Raw genomic sequence first — 17,435 nt, 5'->3', positions numbered from 1 at the left:
CCTTGAGAAGGGCACGGGGAGGGCCGGGGGTCGGCTGTCCCCCTGCGTGTCCCCTGGCATGGGAAGGGGCACTGGACACCCCCCCCCACCCCGGCTGTGGGGACAGGGACACCGGGAACGAGTGTTTGGGGGTGCTGGGGGAGGGCTTGGGGGTGCCAGGAGACGGGGGGACGGGGAGCCCAGGGATGGGGGACGGGGCGGGTGGGGAGGGACAGGGGAGCGGGGGGGGTGCCAGGGACCAGGGGCTGGAGGGATGGGGGGGTGTGGGGGAGCAGGGAATGGGGCGCCAGGGTAACGGGCGGGATACCAGGGTGCCGGGACCGGGGCGGCGGGGCGGCGGGAGGGGGTGCCGGGGCGGCGGGTGGGTTGCCCGCGTCCCCCCCCGCGCCCCCGCCGGCCCCGCTGCCTGCCCGGGGCTATTTGAAGTGGGATAGGAAATGGTCGACGGGGTAGCGGGGCGAGTCGATGCCCAGCGCCTGGCAGAGCCCCAGCAGGCGCAGGCAGGCCTCCGCCCGCGTCTCGCCGCCGCAGGCCACGCTCAGGCAGGGCTCCTCGTACTCGCCGGCCCCCGCCGTCTCCTCGAAGAGGCGGTTGAGGCGGACGAGGCCGCGATCCCGCAGCGCCCGCAGGGCCGCCAGCCCCCCGCCGGCCCCCAGGGCCGGCCCGTGCTCCGAGCCCAGGCACATCACGCCGGCCAAGTGGGCGCGGGGCACGGGGCGAGCGGGCAGCACCGGCGGCAGCCCCAGCGCCACCAGCACGGCCGCCAGCAGCAGGTCGGGGCCGTAGATCTCCCGGATCCAGTCGCGCAGGTAGAAGCCCCCCATGCGGGGGTTGATCTCCAGCAGCCGGGGACCGGCCGGCCCCAGTTTCAGCTCCACGTTGAAGACGCCGTCGCGCAGGCCGCAGGCCCGGCAGCACTGCAGGGCCGCCCGCACCAGCTGCGCCTGCCGGTCGGCGGGCAGGCAGGAGGGCAGGCAGGCGGCCGTCTCCAGGAAGGCGGGCAGGCGCGTGGGGCCGTTGTCGGACACCCACGCGCCCAGCAGCCGCCCCTCGAAGACCACCAAGTCGACGTCGTGCTCGGTGCCCGGCACGTACTCCATCAGCAGCATGGCGTTGCCCCAGCCCAGCCCGATGCCCGGGTGATCGGCGTCGTCCCGCAGGTCGCGCCAGAGCCGGGCGGCGTGCGCGTGGCACTGCCCGGCGCTCTCCACCAACCGCACGCCCACGCCGCCCGCCCCGAACTCCAGTTTGGCCACGGCGGGGAAGGGCACGGCACCGGCCGCCCGTTCCACGTCCCCGTGGCTCTGCAGCCGGCGGCAGGGCACGGCGAAGGCGGCGGGCGGCGGGCGGCCCTGGCGGCACCGCTGCAGGTGCTGGTGGGTCCGGCTCTTCTGCTTGGCCACGCGGACGGCGGCGGGCGGGCTGCCGCGTAGCCCCAGCCGCTGGCACACCAGTGCCGCCAGTACCACGCAGTCGTCCCAGTAGGAGAGGCAGGCGTGGGGCCGCAGCCCGCGGGCGCGTACCAGCTCCGTCACCCGCTCTGCGTGCTCCTCGTCCCGCCGGTGCTCCCGGCTGTCGTAGGGCAAGAAGGTCTGTACCAGCCCCGCCGCAAAGTGCTCCGGGTCCGACTCCACCAGGTGGATCTGCATCCCCAGAGGGGTGTCACCCTGGGGGGGCACCCACCCCTGGCACCGCAGCTGTGCCCACCCCCCCCATCAACTGGGACAGCGGAGAGACCGCCTGAGGCTGAGGCACAGGCACAGTTAGGTTGTGACCTGGCGTTCACTCTGAAACCTACTGATGGCAGTGCCAGCCAGCCAGCACCCCAGCCTCCTCACCCTCAGGCCGTAGTCACGTGCCGCCTCCCAGACGAAGCTCTTGCTGACGCCGCCGGCCCCAATGAGCAGGATGTCCTTGCCCTCGACAAGGTGACACTGCGCCCGGTGCAGCAGGGCCTCGGCCAGCAGCCGGGGCACATCCCCGGGAGGCTCCCCCACGGCGTGCCCCATGGCCTCGACCAGCAGGCAGGTCTCCAGGCACCGCTGGCTGTTGGCAGACAGGGCCACCAGCTCCAGGGCGTCATCCACGCACGCCAGCAAGAAGTCCACGCCTGGGGACGGGGACACCGCGCTCAGCACGGCGGGCGCAGCGCCGCCACCGCGGCGTGGCCCTCGCCGGTGCTCACCCAGGAGGTCGGTGCGGGCGCGGGCGCCGCCGCGCCGCTGGGGGCTCAGCTCGGCCTCGGCGGCCAGGAGGGCGGCCGTGGCGGCCTCAGCGGCTCCTCGCAGCCGCGTGGCCAGGGCCTGCCGCTGGCCGGGGGCCACCACCCCCCACTGCTGCAGGCTGGAGTCCAGGCCCTGGGGCAGCGCCGCGCCGTGCCGCACCGGCACCTCCGCGCGCCCCACGCCGCGCCACCTGCGGGGACACGCCGAGACGGGCGTGGGGACGCCGGCTGTCGCCCCAGAGCCTGGGGCCAGCGGGGCACGGGGACGCGGCCGCGCCCCACCCGCGGGTGGGGATGCCCACGGCCACGCCCATCGCGCCCCACCCGTCCGAAGGGGAGGAGCCCGGGGCGGGTGGGGCCGTTACCTGGCAGAGCTGGGGCCGGTCCCCCCAGGACCTGCAGACGAGGGTGCAGATGCGCAGGGCCACGGGCAGCCGTGGGGCTGGGCTGCCTGGGGGGCGAGGGACAGGGCAGGCACGGCCGCCGCCCGGGGACAGGGCTCCCCGCCCGGACCCCCGGGGGCTTATGGCACCCCGTGTGGCATCGCGGTGGCCACCGTCACCCCCCAGCCCCACGGGATTGGAGGGAGTCGAAGGTTGTCACCCCACCGCCCTGCCCTGCCCCAGGGGACCGTGGGGGTCCGGGGTGGCCACCTTCCCCCAACCCCTACCCCAGGGTGGACTGCGGGGGTCCAGGGTGACCTTCCCCCCCCCCCCCCAGGGGATGGCGGGGGTCCAGGGTGGCCACGTTCATGCCCTGCCCCAGGAACCCGGGAGTTTGGGTGCCCCGATGGCCACCCACCCACCCACCCACCCCAGGGGATGGGCAACAGCCCCAGGGACACGGGGGAGCCCGGGGGACCCTCCCCTCCCATCCCAGGGTGCTGGGCGCCCGAGGGCGGGGGCCTTACGTGGAGGGGGCGCGGGCAGGCGGGCGGTGGGCACCAGGGCCTCCAGCAGGACGCTCTCCTCCTCCCGCAGCCCACGGAGCCGGGCACCCACCGCCTGCGCCACCGCCGCCCCCTCCTCCTTCCCGTGGGTGCTGCGGGCGCCCGTCCCGCGCCACCGCCACCCCGCCGGCCGCACCAGCACCTGCGCACAGCCCCGCGTCACCCACACCGTGGCCACCCCCCCCCACGCACACACGTCACCCCGTGCCGCCACCACCCCACCAGCCACCCCACCACCTGGGTACGGCTGTCACCCCGTGTCGCTGGTGACACCCCACTGGCGCGTGACCCACAGGTGTCCCTGGATGCCCCGTGGGTGCCCCCACACACACCAGTGTGCCCATGACCCTGACCCTTACACCCCAGCCGTGCCCCACGTGTCCCTGCCCATCCCCCCGCCGTGCCCTGTGGGTGGCCCCCATGTCCCACCGTGTCCCCGTGCCCACCTGGCTGTAGGGCTCCATGGCGGTGCCCCCCAGGAAGGCGCCCACCTCCTCCTGCACCAGGCTCTCCTGGCCCTGGGGGTCCTCCAGCCGCACCAGCCTCACCCCGGGGGCCACCGGTCCGTGGGCAGGTCGCCCCCCCGGCCCCAGGATGAAGGCCAGGGTGGGGGGCACGGGCAGGCCGGCGCGGGCCGCCAGCACCCAACGGGCGATCAGCGGGTCCTCGAGCCATCGGGCGAGCGGCACCGAGCCCCCGTGGGGCAGTCGAGGTCGCGGGCCAGCTCGCCCACCCAGCCGCCCTCGGGGTCCCCGGCCACAAAGGTGGCCGTCACGTAGTTGGCCCGGCGGGGGGGTGCAAAGGTCTCCAGGGTGCTGTGGCCCCCCGCCTCAAAGGAGACCCCTCGGGAGAGCAGCAGGGACCAGGCACCTGGGGACGTCTCCGAGGGCACCCGGCTGGCCCAGGCGGGCGACAGGCACAGCACCATGGCACCTGCGGGAGGGCAGGGGCACGGGCACTGGCTGTCCCCAGCCCCCCGCCCAGAGACCCCCCCTGGGCACCCACCCAAGGAGGGAGCACCGGGGGAGCGATGCTGCGGCTGCCCCAGCACCCGGGGGTGACATTTGCTGCCGGCACTGGTGTGTACTGGGGTGAATGGGGCTGCAGATGTGGGGCACGGGGGGCTGGTGCCATCCTCGTGCCCTGCCTCAGTTTCCCTCCCAGTCCAGTCACGTGGGCACAGGCGGGAGTGGGGAACGCTTTGGTCCAGGGTTGGAGCAGTCAGGTGGGATGTGAGGAGCACCCGCTATGGGTTCACGGGTGTCTCGTATGGGGTGGGGACGAGGGGGCCGTACCCACCTGGGCAGCGGGTGCCACCCTCCAGCAGGACGGGCAGGAAGGAGGTGGGGGAGCCCAGGATGCAGACGGTCATGTCCAGCGGGCCAAATCCTGCCAGCAAGGCAAGGGTTAATGGCCCCGGGACGGGGACCCCACTGCCATCCTGTCCCTGGCACCCCAGCCCGGCCGGGAGCCCCCAGCCCACCCCCTCACTCCCAGCCTGGCAGCGTGCCTCCAGCACCACCCTTGTCCCCGCCACCCCCCGTGCCCCCACCGCCATCCCAGTCCCTGCCACCCCCGGCTCCCAGCCCCCCGAGCCCCAGTGCCCCCCACCCCAGACTCCCCCACGCCCCCCCCACCCGTGCGGGGCTCTGCGGAGCGGTCCAGCGTGTGGGCAGCCCCTCCTGACGCAGGGCACTCTGGAGCAGCTCGTAGGCGTGGGTGGCAGGGTCGGGGTCCCCACTGTCCTCGGGCACCTCGCCATCAGGGGTCTCGTCCTCCAGCCAGCCCGGGCACAGCGCCTCCGGCCCTGCCCACGCCTGCTCCTTCGGGCTCGGCGCCCGATCCACGCTTGTCTGGTCCACCGAGAGCTGCGGGGGGCAGAGATGGGGCTGGCATGGGGCTAATGGGTTGGCATGGGGCTGGCATTGGGGGAAAGGGGCTGGCATGGGGCTAATGGGTTGGCATGGGGCTGGCATTGGGGGTAAGGGGCTGGCATGGGGCTAATGGGTTGGCGTGGGGCTGGCACTGGGGCTAATGGGTTGGCATGGGGCTAATGGGTTGGCATGGGGCTGGCATTGGGGGAAAGGGGCTGGCATGGGGCTAATGGGTTGGTGTGGGGCTGGCACTGGGGCTAATGGGTTGGCACGGGGCTAATGGGTTGGCATGGGGCTGGCATTGGGGGAAAGGGGCTGGCATGGGGCTAATGGGTTTGCATGGGGCTGGCATTGGGGGAAGGGGCTGGCATGGGGCTAATGGGTTGGTGTGGGGCTGGCACTGGGGCTAATGGGTTGGCATGGGGCTAATGGGTTGGCATGGGGCTGGCATTGGGGGAAAGGGGCTGGCATGGGGCTAATGGGTTGGTGTGGGGCTGGCACTGGGGCTAATGGGTTGGCACGGGGCTAATGGGTTGGCATGGGGCTGGCATTGGGGGAAAGGGGCTGGCATGGGGCTAATGGGTTGGTGTGGGGTTGGCACTGGGGGAAAGGGGCTGGCGTGGGGCTAACTGGTTGCCATGGGGCTGGCATTGGGGCAGACACTGGGTGGGCATGGGGGTAGGGTGCTGGCATGGGGGACATGGGGCAGACATGGGGCAAAGGGGTTGGCATGGGGGAGATGGGGCAGCCGTGGGGGTCAGGGGCTGGCACGGGGCAGAGGGGTATGGGGCGGGGGTCAGGGTGCTGGGGGGCCGCGGGGGCCGGGCACAGAGCTGCCGCCTCGGGGACAGCGGGGCAGTGCCAGCCTCCGGGGCCACCAGCTCCCGGACAAAGCGTCCCCTTGTCCCCGTGGGGTCACGTGGCGGGTGGGCACAGCGCACCACGCAGCCCGCTTCCCCGCGGCAGTGCCCGGCACCGCCGGGGCCCACCGGGTCCGTGCCCCACTGGGATGAGGCACCCACGTCCACCCGACCCCCCCCCGGGGGCCACTCACCATCCTGGTGACCGAGGGGCTGCAAGAGACGGACGGGCAGCGTCAGCGGGGCTCCTCGGCCACCCCCACCCAGTGACGGGGAGCCCCCTCCCCAGCTCCCTGGGGGCACCCCTCCTGCAGCACCCACCACGGCCAGGCACCCCCTTCCTGGGGCACCCCTCGGTGACCCCAGGTTGTCCCCTCGGTGCCAGCCCCGGTGACCCGGCAGCTCCAGCTGAGCCCGAGCAGGGATTAGCGTAATCCCACGCCAACTCGGCACAGCCGGGGGCAACCCCTGTCCCAGGGTGCCAAGGTGCCCTGGGGGCACGGAGCCAGGGATCGGGGGCCTCCCCCCTGCCGTGGGGGTGCCCCATCCCCCAGCTGGGTGCCTGGCAGACCTGGGCATGGAGGGAAACTGAGGCACGGAGCTGAGCGGTGCCCACCCAGGCTCCCCCAGCCCAGCTCCCACAGCCCTGCGGGGTGGCCGGGACCCGGTGACAGGGTCAGGGGACGCATGGCACCCACCAGCACGAGGACCGCCCCCCCAAGACCCAGACACGGGGCTGCCACAGGGGTCCCTGCAGGTCTGTGTCCCCACCGGCCAGCCCGGGGACCACCCTGTGCCCCCTCCGTCCCTGGCTGGGGGACGGCCCTGCGGTCCCCAAACTGGGCCAGCTGCGTCCCCCACGTCTGCCCCAGTACCTTGGGGTGGGAGCCGTGGCCTGAGAGCACGCAGGAGACGAGGGCTCGCGGACGCCTGGCACGGGGGACACCGGTCGGCTCTGGCCTTTAAACCCCCCCCCGCGCCACCCCGGGGTGCCCGGCGCTCGGCCCCGTGCCCCGGATTAGGCGGCGGGCACGACGGGCGGCACAGAGCCCCATTGTCCCCTCCACGGCTGGGGGGGGGCATGGGCACCTTGCGCCAGGCGCTGGCACCCTCGCCCCGAGCCCGGCTTGCGTCCCGGTCCCTGGCCTCGTCCCCGTCCCCAGAGAGGCCAAGGGGACACGCTGCTGCGGCGGGACCCGGGGTGGCGGCTCCGTGCGAAGGGGTGTCCCCGTGTCCCCGTCCCTGAGCTGGCCAGGCTGGGCACGGCCCCCCCGTCCCCCTCTCCCCCAGCATGGCAGAGCTGCCACGTCGCACGTCCCCCAGCTTAGCTCCAGCTGCCCACGGTGTCACTGTCACCGTCACCGTCACCGTCAGGCACGGAGCCACCAGCACGGCCACCAGCGGGCCACGCGCAGCTTGCCACGGCCGCCCCACAGCCGCTGCCTGCACACCCGCCCCGGCACGCGCCCCACGGCCGCAACCGCCCCACGAGGCCGGTGCGCCCACCCGCGCTGCCGCGCCGCGCACCCACACGCGCACCCACACGCGCACCCACACGCGCACCCACACGCGCACCCACACGCGCGTGCATGTGCAGACACGCAGGCGTGCACCCGTGCACACGCGCGCACACAGGCACGCCCACACACCCATGCACGTGCAGACGTGCCCACACGCGTGTGCGTGCACACGCACGCATGCACCCCCCCCCCCCCAGCACCGGCACCCCTCGGTGCGTGCACACGCACCCACCTCACAAAAAAAAGCGCCCACCCCACGCACACCGCCCCCCTGGACCCCACACTCCCACTCGCGCCAGCACCCACCGGTGGTGGGTCTGTCCGGTGCTGTCGCGCCCGGCGCAGCGGCTCTGTACGCTCCCGGTCCCGGCGGGGCGGCCCCGGGGAGGGGCGGGGCGGGGCGGGGGGGGCCCGGGGGAGGGGGGCGCGGGGTACGGAGCCGCGGGGGGGGGCCGGGGACAGCCCGGTGGGGTCACCCGGGGCCGGCGGTAAAACTGACACCGCGGAGCAGAAATGTCAGGGCTGGGGCCAGGCGGCTGCTCCCCCCGCCCCCGGCAGCTATTCCTGACAGCACGGCGTGGCGTGGCACAGCCCCGCGTGGGTAGTGGCGGTGCCCCCCGCGGTCTGTGCCCGCTGCCTGTTTACCTGGGCCCCACCTCGGGGACTGAATAATGGCTGCTGCAGGCAGGGGGGCAGGCAGGGGGGCAGGCAGGGGGGCAGGCAGGGGGGCAGGCAGGGGGGCAGGCAGGGGAGCCCACGAGCCCCGGCACCGACGGGGCTCGGTCCCCACCGTGGCCCCGGAGCCCGCCCCCACCCCTCCCCGGAGCCGTGCCCAGGGTGCCCGTGGGAGGGTGGGAGGCTTTGGGGTGCCCCTGGGGACACCGGGATGGCAACAGCCTCCCGGCAACGGCCCGGTGACGCTCACAACGGTGGCCCCACGGTCCCGGAGCGGGCACACGCCGCGGGGGAGGGGGAGCGTGGGGGGTAGCACCGGGGTCCCTGCCCAAGCCGTGGGGTGCCCCGGGGGCCTGAGCAACGGCCTGAGCAACCCCACGGTCTCTTCCAGGCACCGCGTCCCGCCGTGTCCCCCGTCACAGCCCGGTCCCGGGGACCCCATCTGCCCCCCTCCCTCCTGGGCCGCCCCCCGCCCCTGTCCCCAGGCTGTCCCCGAGATGCGGGTACCGGGGCTCTCCCGTGCCCGGGATGCCACGGGCGGGGGTGCCCGCGGTGCTCCTACGCTGGGGATGGGGTGTCCCCGTGCCCCCGACGGCGGGGTTGAGCGTGGCCCGCTGTCCCGCTGCCTCCGGGACCCCCCTCCCCGTGCCGCGCTGATACCTCCGAGCCGGCAGGGGGCGACGCTCCCTCCCGCCCCCGCTCCGCTGTCCCCGCCGGCCGCTCCCGCTGGGCGCGCGGCGCGAGGGGCGGGGCGGGGCGGGGCGGGAGCGTCCGGCGGCCATGGCGGACACCGAGAAGCTCAACCTCGACTCCATCATCAGCCGCCTCCTGGAGGGTGAGCGGCCCCGCCACGGCCGGCACCCGCCGTCCCCAGCACGCCTAATAGCTCCGGCCCCCCGCCTCAACGGCCTCGGGACCCCCCAACGGCCTCCCGCCTCCCCCCCCAACAGCCCCCTGCTCCACTTCCTCCCCCCGGTGGCCTCAGGCCCGCCATAACGGCCTGCAGCCCGCTCCCAAGCGCCCCCGGCCCCCCAACGGCTGGCCACCCCGGGGTCTGCCCCAGCGGCAGGCCGGGGCAGTGCCTGAACCTCGGGGCGGGGGGGGTCGCGGGCCGGGCTCGGTGGGGGCGGTTTGGGCCGCGGGCGTTGTGGGGTGGTTTGTAGGGCCGGGCAGTGTCTCGGGGTGGGGTCCCCGCGGGGTACGGACTGTACCCCGGGGAGGGGGGGGGTCATCGGGCTGAGCTTTCGGGGGTGGGAGGACCTGGAGAATATGGGAGGTGGGCCTGGGGGGCTGGGGGCTGTGTGTCGGGGGCAGGTAGAAGTGGGGAACTTGAGCCTGGCTGTTGGGGGGCTGGATACTGGGGGGCTGTGCAGGGGATGGGGCCTGGATACGGGGCTGGGAGGCTTGAGAGGTGGCAGGAAAGTTTGGGGGTGGGTGTTGGGGGCTCAGGGGAGTGGGGGGCTGGTAAGGGGTCTGCTGGATTTGGGTTAGGCCGGGGGGGGCAGTGTTAGGGGATGGGGAGTGAGGGGTGTGTTGGGGCACGGCAGGGCCAGGTTGACAGGCACTGGGGCGGGGGGAGGATCTGGGTTTGCACACCCTGTGTTTTGGGGGGCTCTGCCACAACCCCCAGCTCTGGCAGGAAAGGGGTGCCCTGGGGCAGGGAGTGGTCCATGCCCACCCATCCTGGGGCAGGTCAGGACCCTCTCTGGCGTGTTGGGGACAGGCAAACCCCTCGTACCCATCGCTCCTGTTGGTCTCTGGGCACACGGCATGTGACAGCCCTGATGCCTGTCCCTCGGTGCCCGCGCGTGGGGTGCGCGTGGGGCGCTGGCAGGGTTCCTGACGCCTGTCTCTCTGGTGGGGCCAGTCCAAGGGTCGCGGCCGGGGAAGAACGTCCAGCTGACAGAGAACGAGATCCGGGGGCTGTGCCTCAAATCGCGGGAGATCTTCCTCAGCCAGCCCATCCTGCTGGAGCTGGAGGCACCCCTCAAGATCTGTGGTGAGGGCTGGTCGGGTGCCGTGCCAGATGGCCACCCTGGGCATGGGTTGGGTGAGCCCCCAGGATGGGCACAGGTGCCAGCTGGGGGTCCCAGCATGGCCCCATGCTTCCCCAGGGACATAAATGGGCATGGTGTGGGGGGCTGTGGGGAGCTGGGGTCACATGCATGCCCTGTTGCCCCCACAGGTGACATCCACGGGCAGTACTACGACCTGCTGCGGCTCTTTGAGTACGGGGGCTTCCCTCCTGAGAGCAACTACCTGTTCCTGGGCGACTACGTGGACCGGGGCAAGCAGTCGCTGGAGACCATCTGCCTGTTGCTCGCCTACAAGATCAAGTACCCCGAGAACTTCTTCCTGCTGCGTGGCAACCATGAGTGCGCCAGCATCAACCGCATCTATGGCTTCTACGACGAGTGTGAGTGTGTGGGCTGCGGCCATGTCCCCCCATGACCCCTCTGCCATCCCTGCACACCCCTTACCCGGTGTCATCCCCACCCTGTCCTGCACCAACCCCATCCACGGCTGCTGTGACCGGGGGCAGACCTCCTGCCACCTCCATGTCCCCCTGCCACACCCGTGCTATCCTTGCACCCACAACCAACCTGTACCACCCCAGTGCTCCCAGCACCTTCTGCACTGAGTGCCACGTACCCACCCTGGACCCCTGTGCCTCTGCCAACCACCTCTACGAGCGTGCACCCCGAGGACACCCCCTGCGTGATGCAGTGCCACCCTGTGGCATTGATCCCGTGCAGCCGGAGCTCTGCCGGGGCTAGCGGGCCTCTGGGCAGCTGCCTGTGCTTCACCTGGGTGGCACAAACCCATGTGGGATGGCCCGTGGGGGTCCCACACGCCCCTGTACCCCCAAAGGGGCAGCACTAGGCACCCACTCCCGCTGCCTTGCAGGCAAGCGGCGGTACAACATCAAGCTCTGGAAGACGTTCACTGACTGCTTCAACTGTTTGCCCATCGCCGCTATCGTGGATGAGAAGATCTTCTGCTGCCACGGAGGTGGGCACGGTCCTGCCCGGGGCTTTGGGGAAGCAGCTGCCGGGGGCTGGAGGGGAGGATGGGCGCTCTGTGCCGATGTTTTGGGGGTGCTCAGGGGGACGGGGGCCGTTGCCGAAGAGGCAGGGCCTGAAGTGGCTCCCCGGCTCTGGGCAGGGCTCTCCCCCGACCTGCAGTCGATGGAGCAGATCCGGCGGATCATGCGCCCCACGGATGTGCCGGATCAGGGCCTGCTCTGCGACCTGCTCTGGTCAGACCCCGACAAGGACGTGCAGGGCTGGGGTGAGAACGACCGTGGCGTCTCCTTCACCTTCGGGGCAGAGGTGGTGGCGAAGTTCCTGCACAAGCATGACCTGGACCTCATCTGCCGGGCGCACCAGGTACCGCTGGGCACCCGACTGCTGGGTTCGGGTGTCTGCGCCCCGAAGGGGGCAGATTTGGGTCCCCAGTGGGTATAGGGTATGGGGCAGGGGTTTCTGCCCCTAGTATTTGCCCCTCAAGGGCAGTATTTCATAGTATTTCCTGCCTGGGTCTGTACAGGGGTGGTTCCGAGGGAGGTATTTGCCCCCAGATGGGGGGTGTTTGAACTTGGGGGTGTTGGGGGACTTGTCTGGACTGTGTAGGCAGGACCCCGGGAGTATTTGCCCTGGGGGGTTGGGTATTTGCCCTGGGGGTGCCTGGCTGAGCCCCGGCTCCGACGCCCGCGCAGGTGGTGGAGGACGGCTACGAGTTCTTCGCCAAGCGCCAGCTCGTCACTCTCTTCTCGGCGCCCAACTACTGCGGGGAGTTCGACAACGCGGGCGCCATGATGAGCGTGGACGAAACGCTTATGTGTTCATTTCAGGTGGGCGGGGGGGCACCGCCAGCGGCGGGGGGCACGCCTACGGGGACCGCGGGCAGGTGGGAGGGACTGTGGGGAGGGGGAGCTGGCGCATGCAAGGGCTGGGGGGGCAGGAGGGAGAGGGGAGGGGTCCCCTGGTACCTGTGGAGTTTGGGAGAGCTTCCACCCTCCAGGCAGGAGGGGAGCTGGGAGCTGGGGCAGGAGGGGGCATGGCGTGCAGCCCCTCCACTCACTCCTTCCCCCCCCACCCCCAGATTTTGAAGCCGGCTGACAAGAACAAGGGCAAATACGGGCAGTTCAGCGGGCTGAACCCTGCGGGACGCCCTGTCACTCCTCCCCGCAACTCTGCCAAAGCCAAGAAATGAGCCGCAAGACACCCCCCACCCCGGCTGGGGCCTGGCCCCCCGCCCTCAGCATCAGGTCGCTTTTCTTTCGACTGTTTTTTTATTTGTAAGATCCTTGTTGTCGTTCCCCCCCCGCCGCCACACTCCACCAAACCAAATACAGCCCCAGGGCAGGGACTGCCGGGGCGAGGGGGCAGCCCAGAGCCCAGCCCTGGGGTGGCGGTGGAGTTGGAGGTGGGGGAAGGATTTTTTGGGAATAAACTTGTAATGGGTCGTGCGGCGGTGCCTGTTTTTGAAGGGGGTGATGCTGAATTGGGGAAGTTGCCCGTCCTGGTGGCTGAGGAGGGGGGTCAGGCAGGGGTGGGGTGCCGGCAGCTCCACGCCCTTGGGGCTCTCAGCACTCGCCGTCGCTGTCCTCTGCCAGCACCTCCTGGGTGCGGGCCGGGCCGGGCCCCCCGGGCGTCAGCACCGAGCCAAAAAACAGCGAGCGGAACTGTGGGGAGAGATGGGGGTCAGGAGGGGGCAGTGCCCATCCCCCTGCCGCCAAGGCACACCCATGCCCATCCCAGACCTTCTTGTGAGGAGGGGTCCCTGGCACAGCTCCTTCCTCCTCTTCCTCCTCCTCTTCTTCCTCCTCGGGGTCGCTTTCGCCTGGACATGGGGTGCGCAGGGGGAAGGTGGGGCTGGGGGGCACCCCTGAGCCCTCCTCGTAGGCGCTGGTTTCCATGGCAATCATGTAGGACTCGAGGTCATCGGCAAAGTCGTCTGATGGGGCGGGCAAGTGGGAGACGCTGTTGGGGAGAGGGCGAGTAAGCAGGGGCAGAGTGGGGACCATTCACTCTGGTCCCTACTAATGACAGCTGGAGGGCTGAGGTAGGATTGTCACCCTCTCCAAGGTTGATACAAGCCCCACTTACCCATTGGCCATGGGAGGCTGCGAGCTGCTTACTGGGTCCGAGAGGGTGGCCAGCACCAGGTGGACCTCCAGCACAGCATCCTCCAGGGTGAAGACCACTGGCCTGGGGGCACAGAGGGCTTAAGGAGGTGGAGGGCCAGGGCCGGCACAGGGGGGCCGGGGTGCTCACTCCTACCTGCCGGGCACGTCGTAGTGGATGGTGAGGGGCAGGTTGGAGGCCTCGGCGAAAATCAGCAGCCCCTGGGCACAGAGAGGAGGTTGAGGGGGGCTGTGGGGTGACCCAGGGCTGGCAGTGGGGGCTGGGGTGGGGACTCGCCCGAAACTCCTTGAGGCAGAAGGTGATGTGGGAGCCTGGGGCCACGGCCACCGTCTGGAATTCATCCTCAGCCAGCCACAGCTCCGTCACCATCGTCTTGCTCGGCTCTGGGAGTGGGGGAGGCGGTGGGTCGGGGGGCTGTGGCAGCACCCCAAGACCAGGGAAGGGGCACCCCAAGTCCGGGGAAGGGGTACACCTGCCCCACAGGGCTCACCCGCCTCGTCCTCCACGTAGTTTCGGAGGCTGATCTTGCCCCCAGGGCCAGCCCCCAGCGTCACCTCAGCCAGCGTCTGGGGGAAGTGGACCACGGCCTCCGCCAGCACCCTGTGGGCACAAGGAGGTGGGGGCCTGTACCCAGGGCTGAGCACCCCAAACCCCGTGGGGCCAGCCAGGGTCCCTCCTTCCATCCGCCCGCAGCCCCTGCCCATCCCAGTGCCACCCAATGTCCCCTTTTCCCACCCCCCGCCTCTACCTGCAGTTCGCCCCCACCCCGGTGACCCCCTCCCCGGTGCCGCCGCCGGCCCCGCTCACCGTGCCGGGGCGCAGAGGCTGCTGGCGCAGCGCCGGGTGTCGAAGACGGCCTGCAGCCGCTCGCACTCCTGGAAAGCCAGGTTGTGGGTCTTGGTGACGCCTGGCAGGGAGGGCACCGGCTCAGCGGGGCAGGACGGCGATGCCAGCGCGCGTGTGCCCCGCGCCGCCGCGTCCCCGCCGGCACTCACCGTACTTGCAGTGAAGCTGCACGACCAGGCGGCTCGCCCGGGGTTTGAGCAGGATGAGGCATTTCCCCACCGTCTTCTCCAGCGAGGGCAGCGAGCGGAAGACACCCAGGAAGGACTGCGGGCAGGGGACGGACACGGGAGACGGTCACCTTGCCTGCTCCGTGTCCCCCTGCCCCACAGCGACGGGGTGCCGGCGGGGGGTGCCGCACCTTCATGAGGACTTTGCAGCGGAAGCGCTCTCCGTCGGGCCGGGGGCCGCCCGGCTCGTAGAGGTGGAAGAAGAGGGGCGCGAAGAGGAAGGCGGCGAAGGCCGAGCGCGAGGAGTTGACGGTGCGCAGGGACAGCTGGGACACACACCCCCCGCCACTGACACCGCCTGCCCGGTGGGGATGGAAGCAGGGGGCACATGGTGGCCCCCCGGCTCCCAGCCAGCCGCCCCCCCGGCGCCCCATACCCCGCTCTCAGTGGGCTCCAGGTAGAGCTCGTCCCCGATGCGGGACAGGGAGTGCACGGCTCGGCCGAGGACTGGGGGGGCAGGAGGAGAAGGAGGGGGGTGAGGCAGGGCCCCCCTGCCCCCCCCCGCCGCCCCCGTGGGCCCCTCCCCGGCCCCGCTCACCTTTGACGTTGCCGCCGGCGACGACGCACTTCATAGCGCTGGGCATCGGGCGCGCACGTGGGGCCTTCGCGCCTGCCCCGGGCCCCGCCCCCGAGCGGAGGCCCCGCCCCCAACCCCGCCCCCGGGGCCACGCCTCCACTAGGTGCTTGTACCCGGTGCTCCGCGGCTCGGCCCCCCCCGCGAAGCCCCTGATGGACGCGCTCAGCTTCCCCCGCCCGCCGCGGAGCGCCTCGGCGGTGCCGCCTCCCCAGCGGCCCCCGGAATGGTGTCTCCCGTCCCCCTATCCGGCCCCCAGTGGTTCCGCCCGCTTCACCTCCGCGCCGCGCCCGCACCTTCCCGCTCCCGCACCGCCCTCGCCCGCCGCCTTCCCATTGGGCGGGAGTATGTCTCTGTCCCGCCCTCGCTGCCAGCCTATTGGTCAGCGCGGCTGCGTGACGGCTCGGCGACGTTCTCGACTCGCCGTTCTCGCGCCGGGCTTCGCCTCACGTGACCGGGAGGTGGCCCCTCCCCATACTCCGGGCGCCCGGCGGCGCACGCGCTGGCAGGCCCGCCTCCCGTAGCTCGCTATTGGACGGCAGAGCGCAGGCGCCGCCGGAGACTGGAGTGACGTGACTCTCAGCCAATGGGGCCTCGACGACGAGCGGCGGGTGTGCACTCCTTCGCACGACTCCCGGGGCCCGGCGTGGCCCCGGTCCCGCTGCCTGTCCCGGCCCCGCGTCCCAGCCCGCCCGCGTCCCGTCGCCAGGCCCTTGTCCTGCCCTTGTGGCCACCTGCCTGCCCCTGGGTCCTTCCCTGGGCCTGCTGACTCATCCCTGGGCTCTGTGGCCCACCTGCGGCCTGCAGGCCCCAGCCCTCTCCCAACAGGACCCTCTGGGGTCCCTGAGCCTCTCCAGGCGGCCTGTGCCATCCCCCACGGTTTTGGTAGCCCAAGCCTGCACTGTGGCTTTTCGCAGGACCCCAGCCTACCTCCTCATGCCTGCTCCTCTGCCCCTCAGATGGCACCAGCCACCCCCCTCTCCCTTCAGCAGCTGTCCTGTCAATGCCTGGTGAGCATCCCCTCACACCTGACTGCCACCTTCCCTCCCAGCAGCATCGCAGGTAAGGCTGCCCTCCATCAGGTTCACCCTCTTCTCTGGTTCCCTTCAGCTCAGCTCCCTCCATCAAGCTGCTGCCGCCAGCCCCTGCCCACACTCCTGTGGCACAGTGCTCTCCAGTGCCCACCCATGGGCTATGTCTATGGGGCTGGGAAGGGCTGCAGCTCCCCAGAGCTGGGTGGCTGCCCATATGAGGGTGTGCAGTAGCTGGTGGAGCCGTGCCCCCTCTGGTGCCTGCTGGGAGCCTGGTGTTCCAGGGAGCCCTGCCCTGTGCCTGTGGGCCTCAGCCTCCCGGGCAAGGGCTGAGGGCACATGGGCAAGCAGGGATGCTGTAACCAGGTTGGCAGCGGTTAACGGCTTCTTCATCCTGCAGACGCTGCCGGCTGTGCCATGCTGGAAAGTGGGAAGCTTGTACCTGGAAGGCTGGTGACATGTTTGAGGCAGGCGAGGGTATAAAAGCAATAAAGAGGGTAAGGGGTGCTGCCGGGGAGGCTGAGCGAGGGGGAACTCTGCAAACCACTTTCCTCCTGCAGCCAGCCAGCCCGGAGCGACCGGCTCTCAGGCTGGGGCCTCGAGGGAGGCCGGGGGATCTGGCTGCAAGGAACTTGACTCGCGCTCGCAGCAGGGTTCTTCAGCCGGCTCCCGCCCGCAGCAGGATCAGCGGCTGCCCAAGTCCCTCCTCCTGGGCTTGGTGGCCGCGGAGCCCGAGCCGAGGGGCCCCAGTATGCAGCCTGTGGAGCGGGGCTGGCACCTGAGGGGGGAGGCATAGAGGGGGACGCAGAGCACCTCTCCCATGGCCACTGTCCTCCAGCACGTGGCCACGGCCTCTCCTCCTCTTTTCTGTCTCAGGTATGCCACTGGTGCTCGGCACCTCTCCGAATGCCCCACCTCTGGGGTTTTGGACCCAACGCCCCTCGGCAGTGCATCCCCTCCAGGTACACAAACTTTTGACCTTTGTGGGACTGCTCTGCGGGCCAAGCCACATGTGTGCGCTGGGCTCGGACCGCAGGCAGGGAGCTCAGGAGACTCCCAGGCCTGCTCTGGCCTGGGCTTGGGGTCCGGCCCCCCGGGGTCAGCTGGATCTAGCTCCCTCCATCCCTGGGGTGAGCACTGGCTACCGGCCCCTTCCTCCCAGGAGGAGGAGGAGGAGGAGGATGGGATTGTATGTGAGAGTCTGTTCCAGCTCTTGAACAGCAGCCGGGCTCCTCTGGAGTCGGCATCCCCAGGAGGGGCTCTGGCCTCGGGGCTCAGCGTTTTATGGGGCTGTGGATAGGACGCAGCTGGCTGCGGTCGTGACACACACACCTCAGCAGTGGCCAAAGCCACGCGCACCCCTCCCTCTTCCCCTGGCCGCCCTGAGCCAGTGCTGATGAGGAACCGGGGACTGGGCTGGATACGGGCCGGGGGCAGGAGCCTGGCAGCCCTTGGGGGGCTCCAGCACCCCCAGGCTCAGCCCACCCCTGCTCTGCCTCTCCCAG

At 71.4% G+C, this 17,435-nt stretch overlaps 3 protein-coding genes across 4 annotated transcripts; 1 reads left to right on the top strand and 2 right to left on the bottom strand.

Moving 5' to 3' along the window:
- Window positions 1–416: 416 nt before the first annotated feature.
- CARNS1 (carnosine synthase 1) lies at window positions 417–5,242 on the bottom strand (the record flags this gene model as incomplete). Its single annotated transcript, XM_082000570.1, is given in 11 exon segments — window positions 417–1,643; window positions 1,839–2,110; window positions 2,186–2,409; window positions 2,411–2,415; window positions 2,590–2,675; window positions 3,135–3,315; window positions 3,620–3,873; window positions 3,876–4,106; window positions 4,473–4,562; window positions 4,811–4,843; window positions 4,846–5,242. Coding segments are annotated over 11 exon segments (2,907 nt in total). The 5' UTR covers window positions 5,150–5,242.
- Window positions 5,243–8,882: 3,640 nt separating this feature from the next.
- PPP1CA (protein phosphatase 1 catalytic subunit alpha) lies at window positions 8,883–12,454 on the top strand (the record flags this gene model as incomplete). 2 transcript variants are annotated; one of them, XM_082000592.1, is made up of 7 exons in its annotated part: window positions 8,883–8,937; window positions 9,970–10,101; window positions 10,288–10,518; window positions 11,010–11,114; window positions 11,268–11,491; window positions 11,821–11,955; window positions 12,207–12,454. In XM_082000592.1, 7 exons carry the CDS (start codon window positions 8,883–8,885, stop codon window positions 12,315–12,317), a joined length of 993 nt encoding a protein of 330 aa, XP_081856718.1. In that variant the 3' UTR covers window positions 12,318–12,454. The 2 variants fall into 2 exon arrangements, with proteins under 2 accessions (XP_081856718.1, XP_081856719.1); XM_082000593.1 differs by lacking the exon at window positions 9,970–10,101.
- Window positions 12,455–12,690: 236 nt separating this feature from the next.
- Window positions 12,691–14,897, bottom strand: RAD9A (RAD9 checkpoint clamp component A; the record flags this gene model as incomplete). The annotated part of the gene is made up of 11 exons (XM_082000204.1): window positions 12,691–12,789; window positions 12,868–13,087; window positions 13,214–13,315; window positions 13,388–13,452; window positions 13,529–13,635; window positions 13,743–13,852; window positions 14,060–14,159; window positions 14,248–14,362; window positions 14,457–14,591; window positions 14,702–14,772; window positions 14,864–14,897. 11 exons carry the CDS (start codon window positions 14,895–14,897, stop codon window positions 12,691–12,693), a joined length of 1,158 nt encoding a protein of 385 aa, XP_081856330.1.
- Window positions 14,898–17,435: the final 2,538 nt, after the last annotated feature.

Source organism: Phaethon aethereus (genome assembly GCF_964289735.1).
Source record: "Phaethon aethereus genome assembly, chromosome: 5".
NCBI classification, from domain to species: Eukaryota; Metazoa; Chordata; class Aves; order Phaethontiformes; family Phaethontidae; genus Phaethon; species Phaethon aethereus.
The sequence above is the reverse complement of the archived record's forward strand: the minus strand, read 5'-3'. Positions and strand labels throughout refer to the sequence as shown.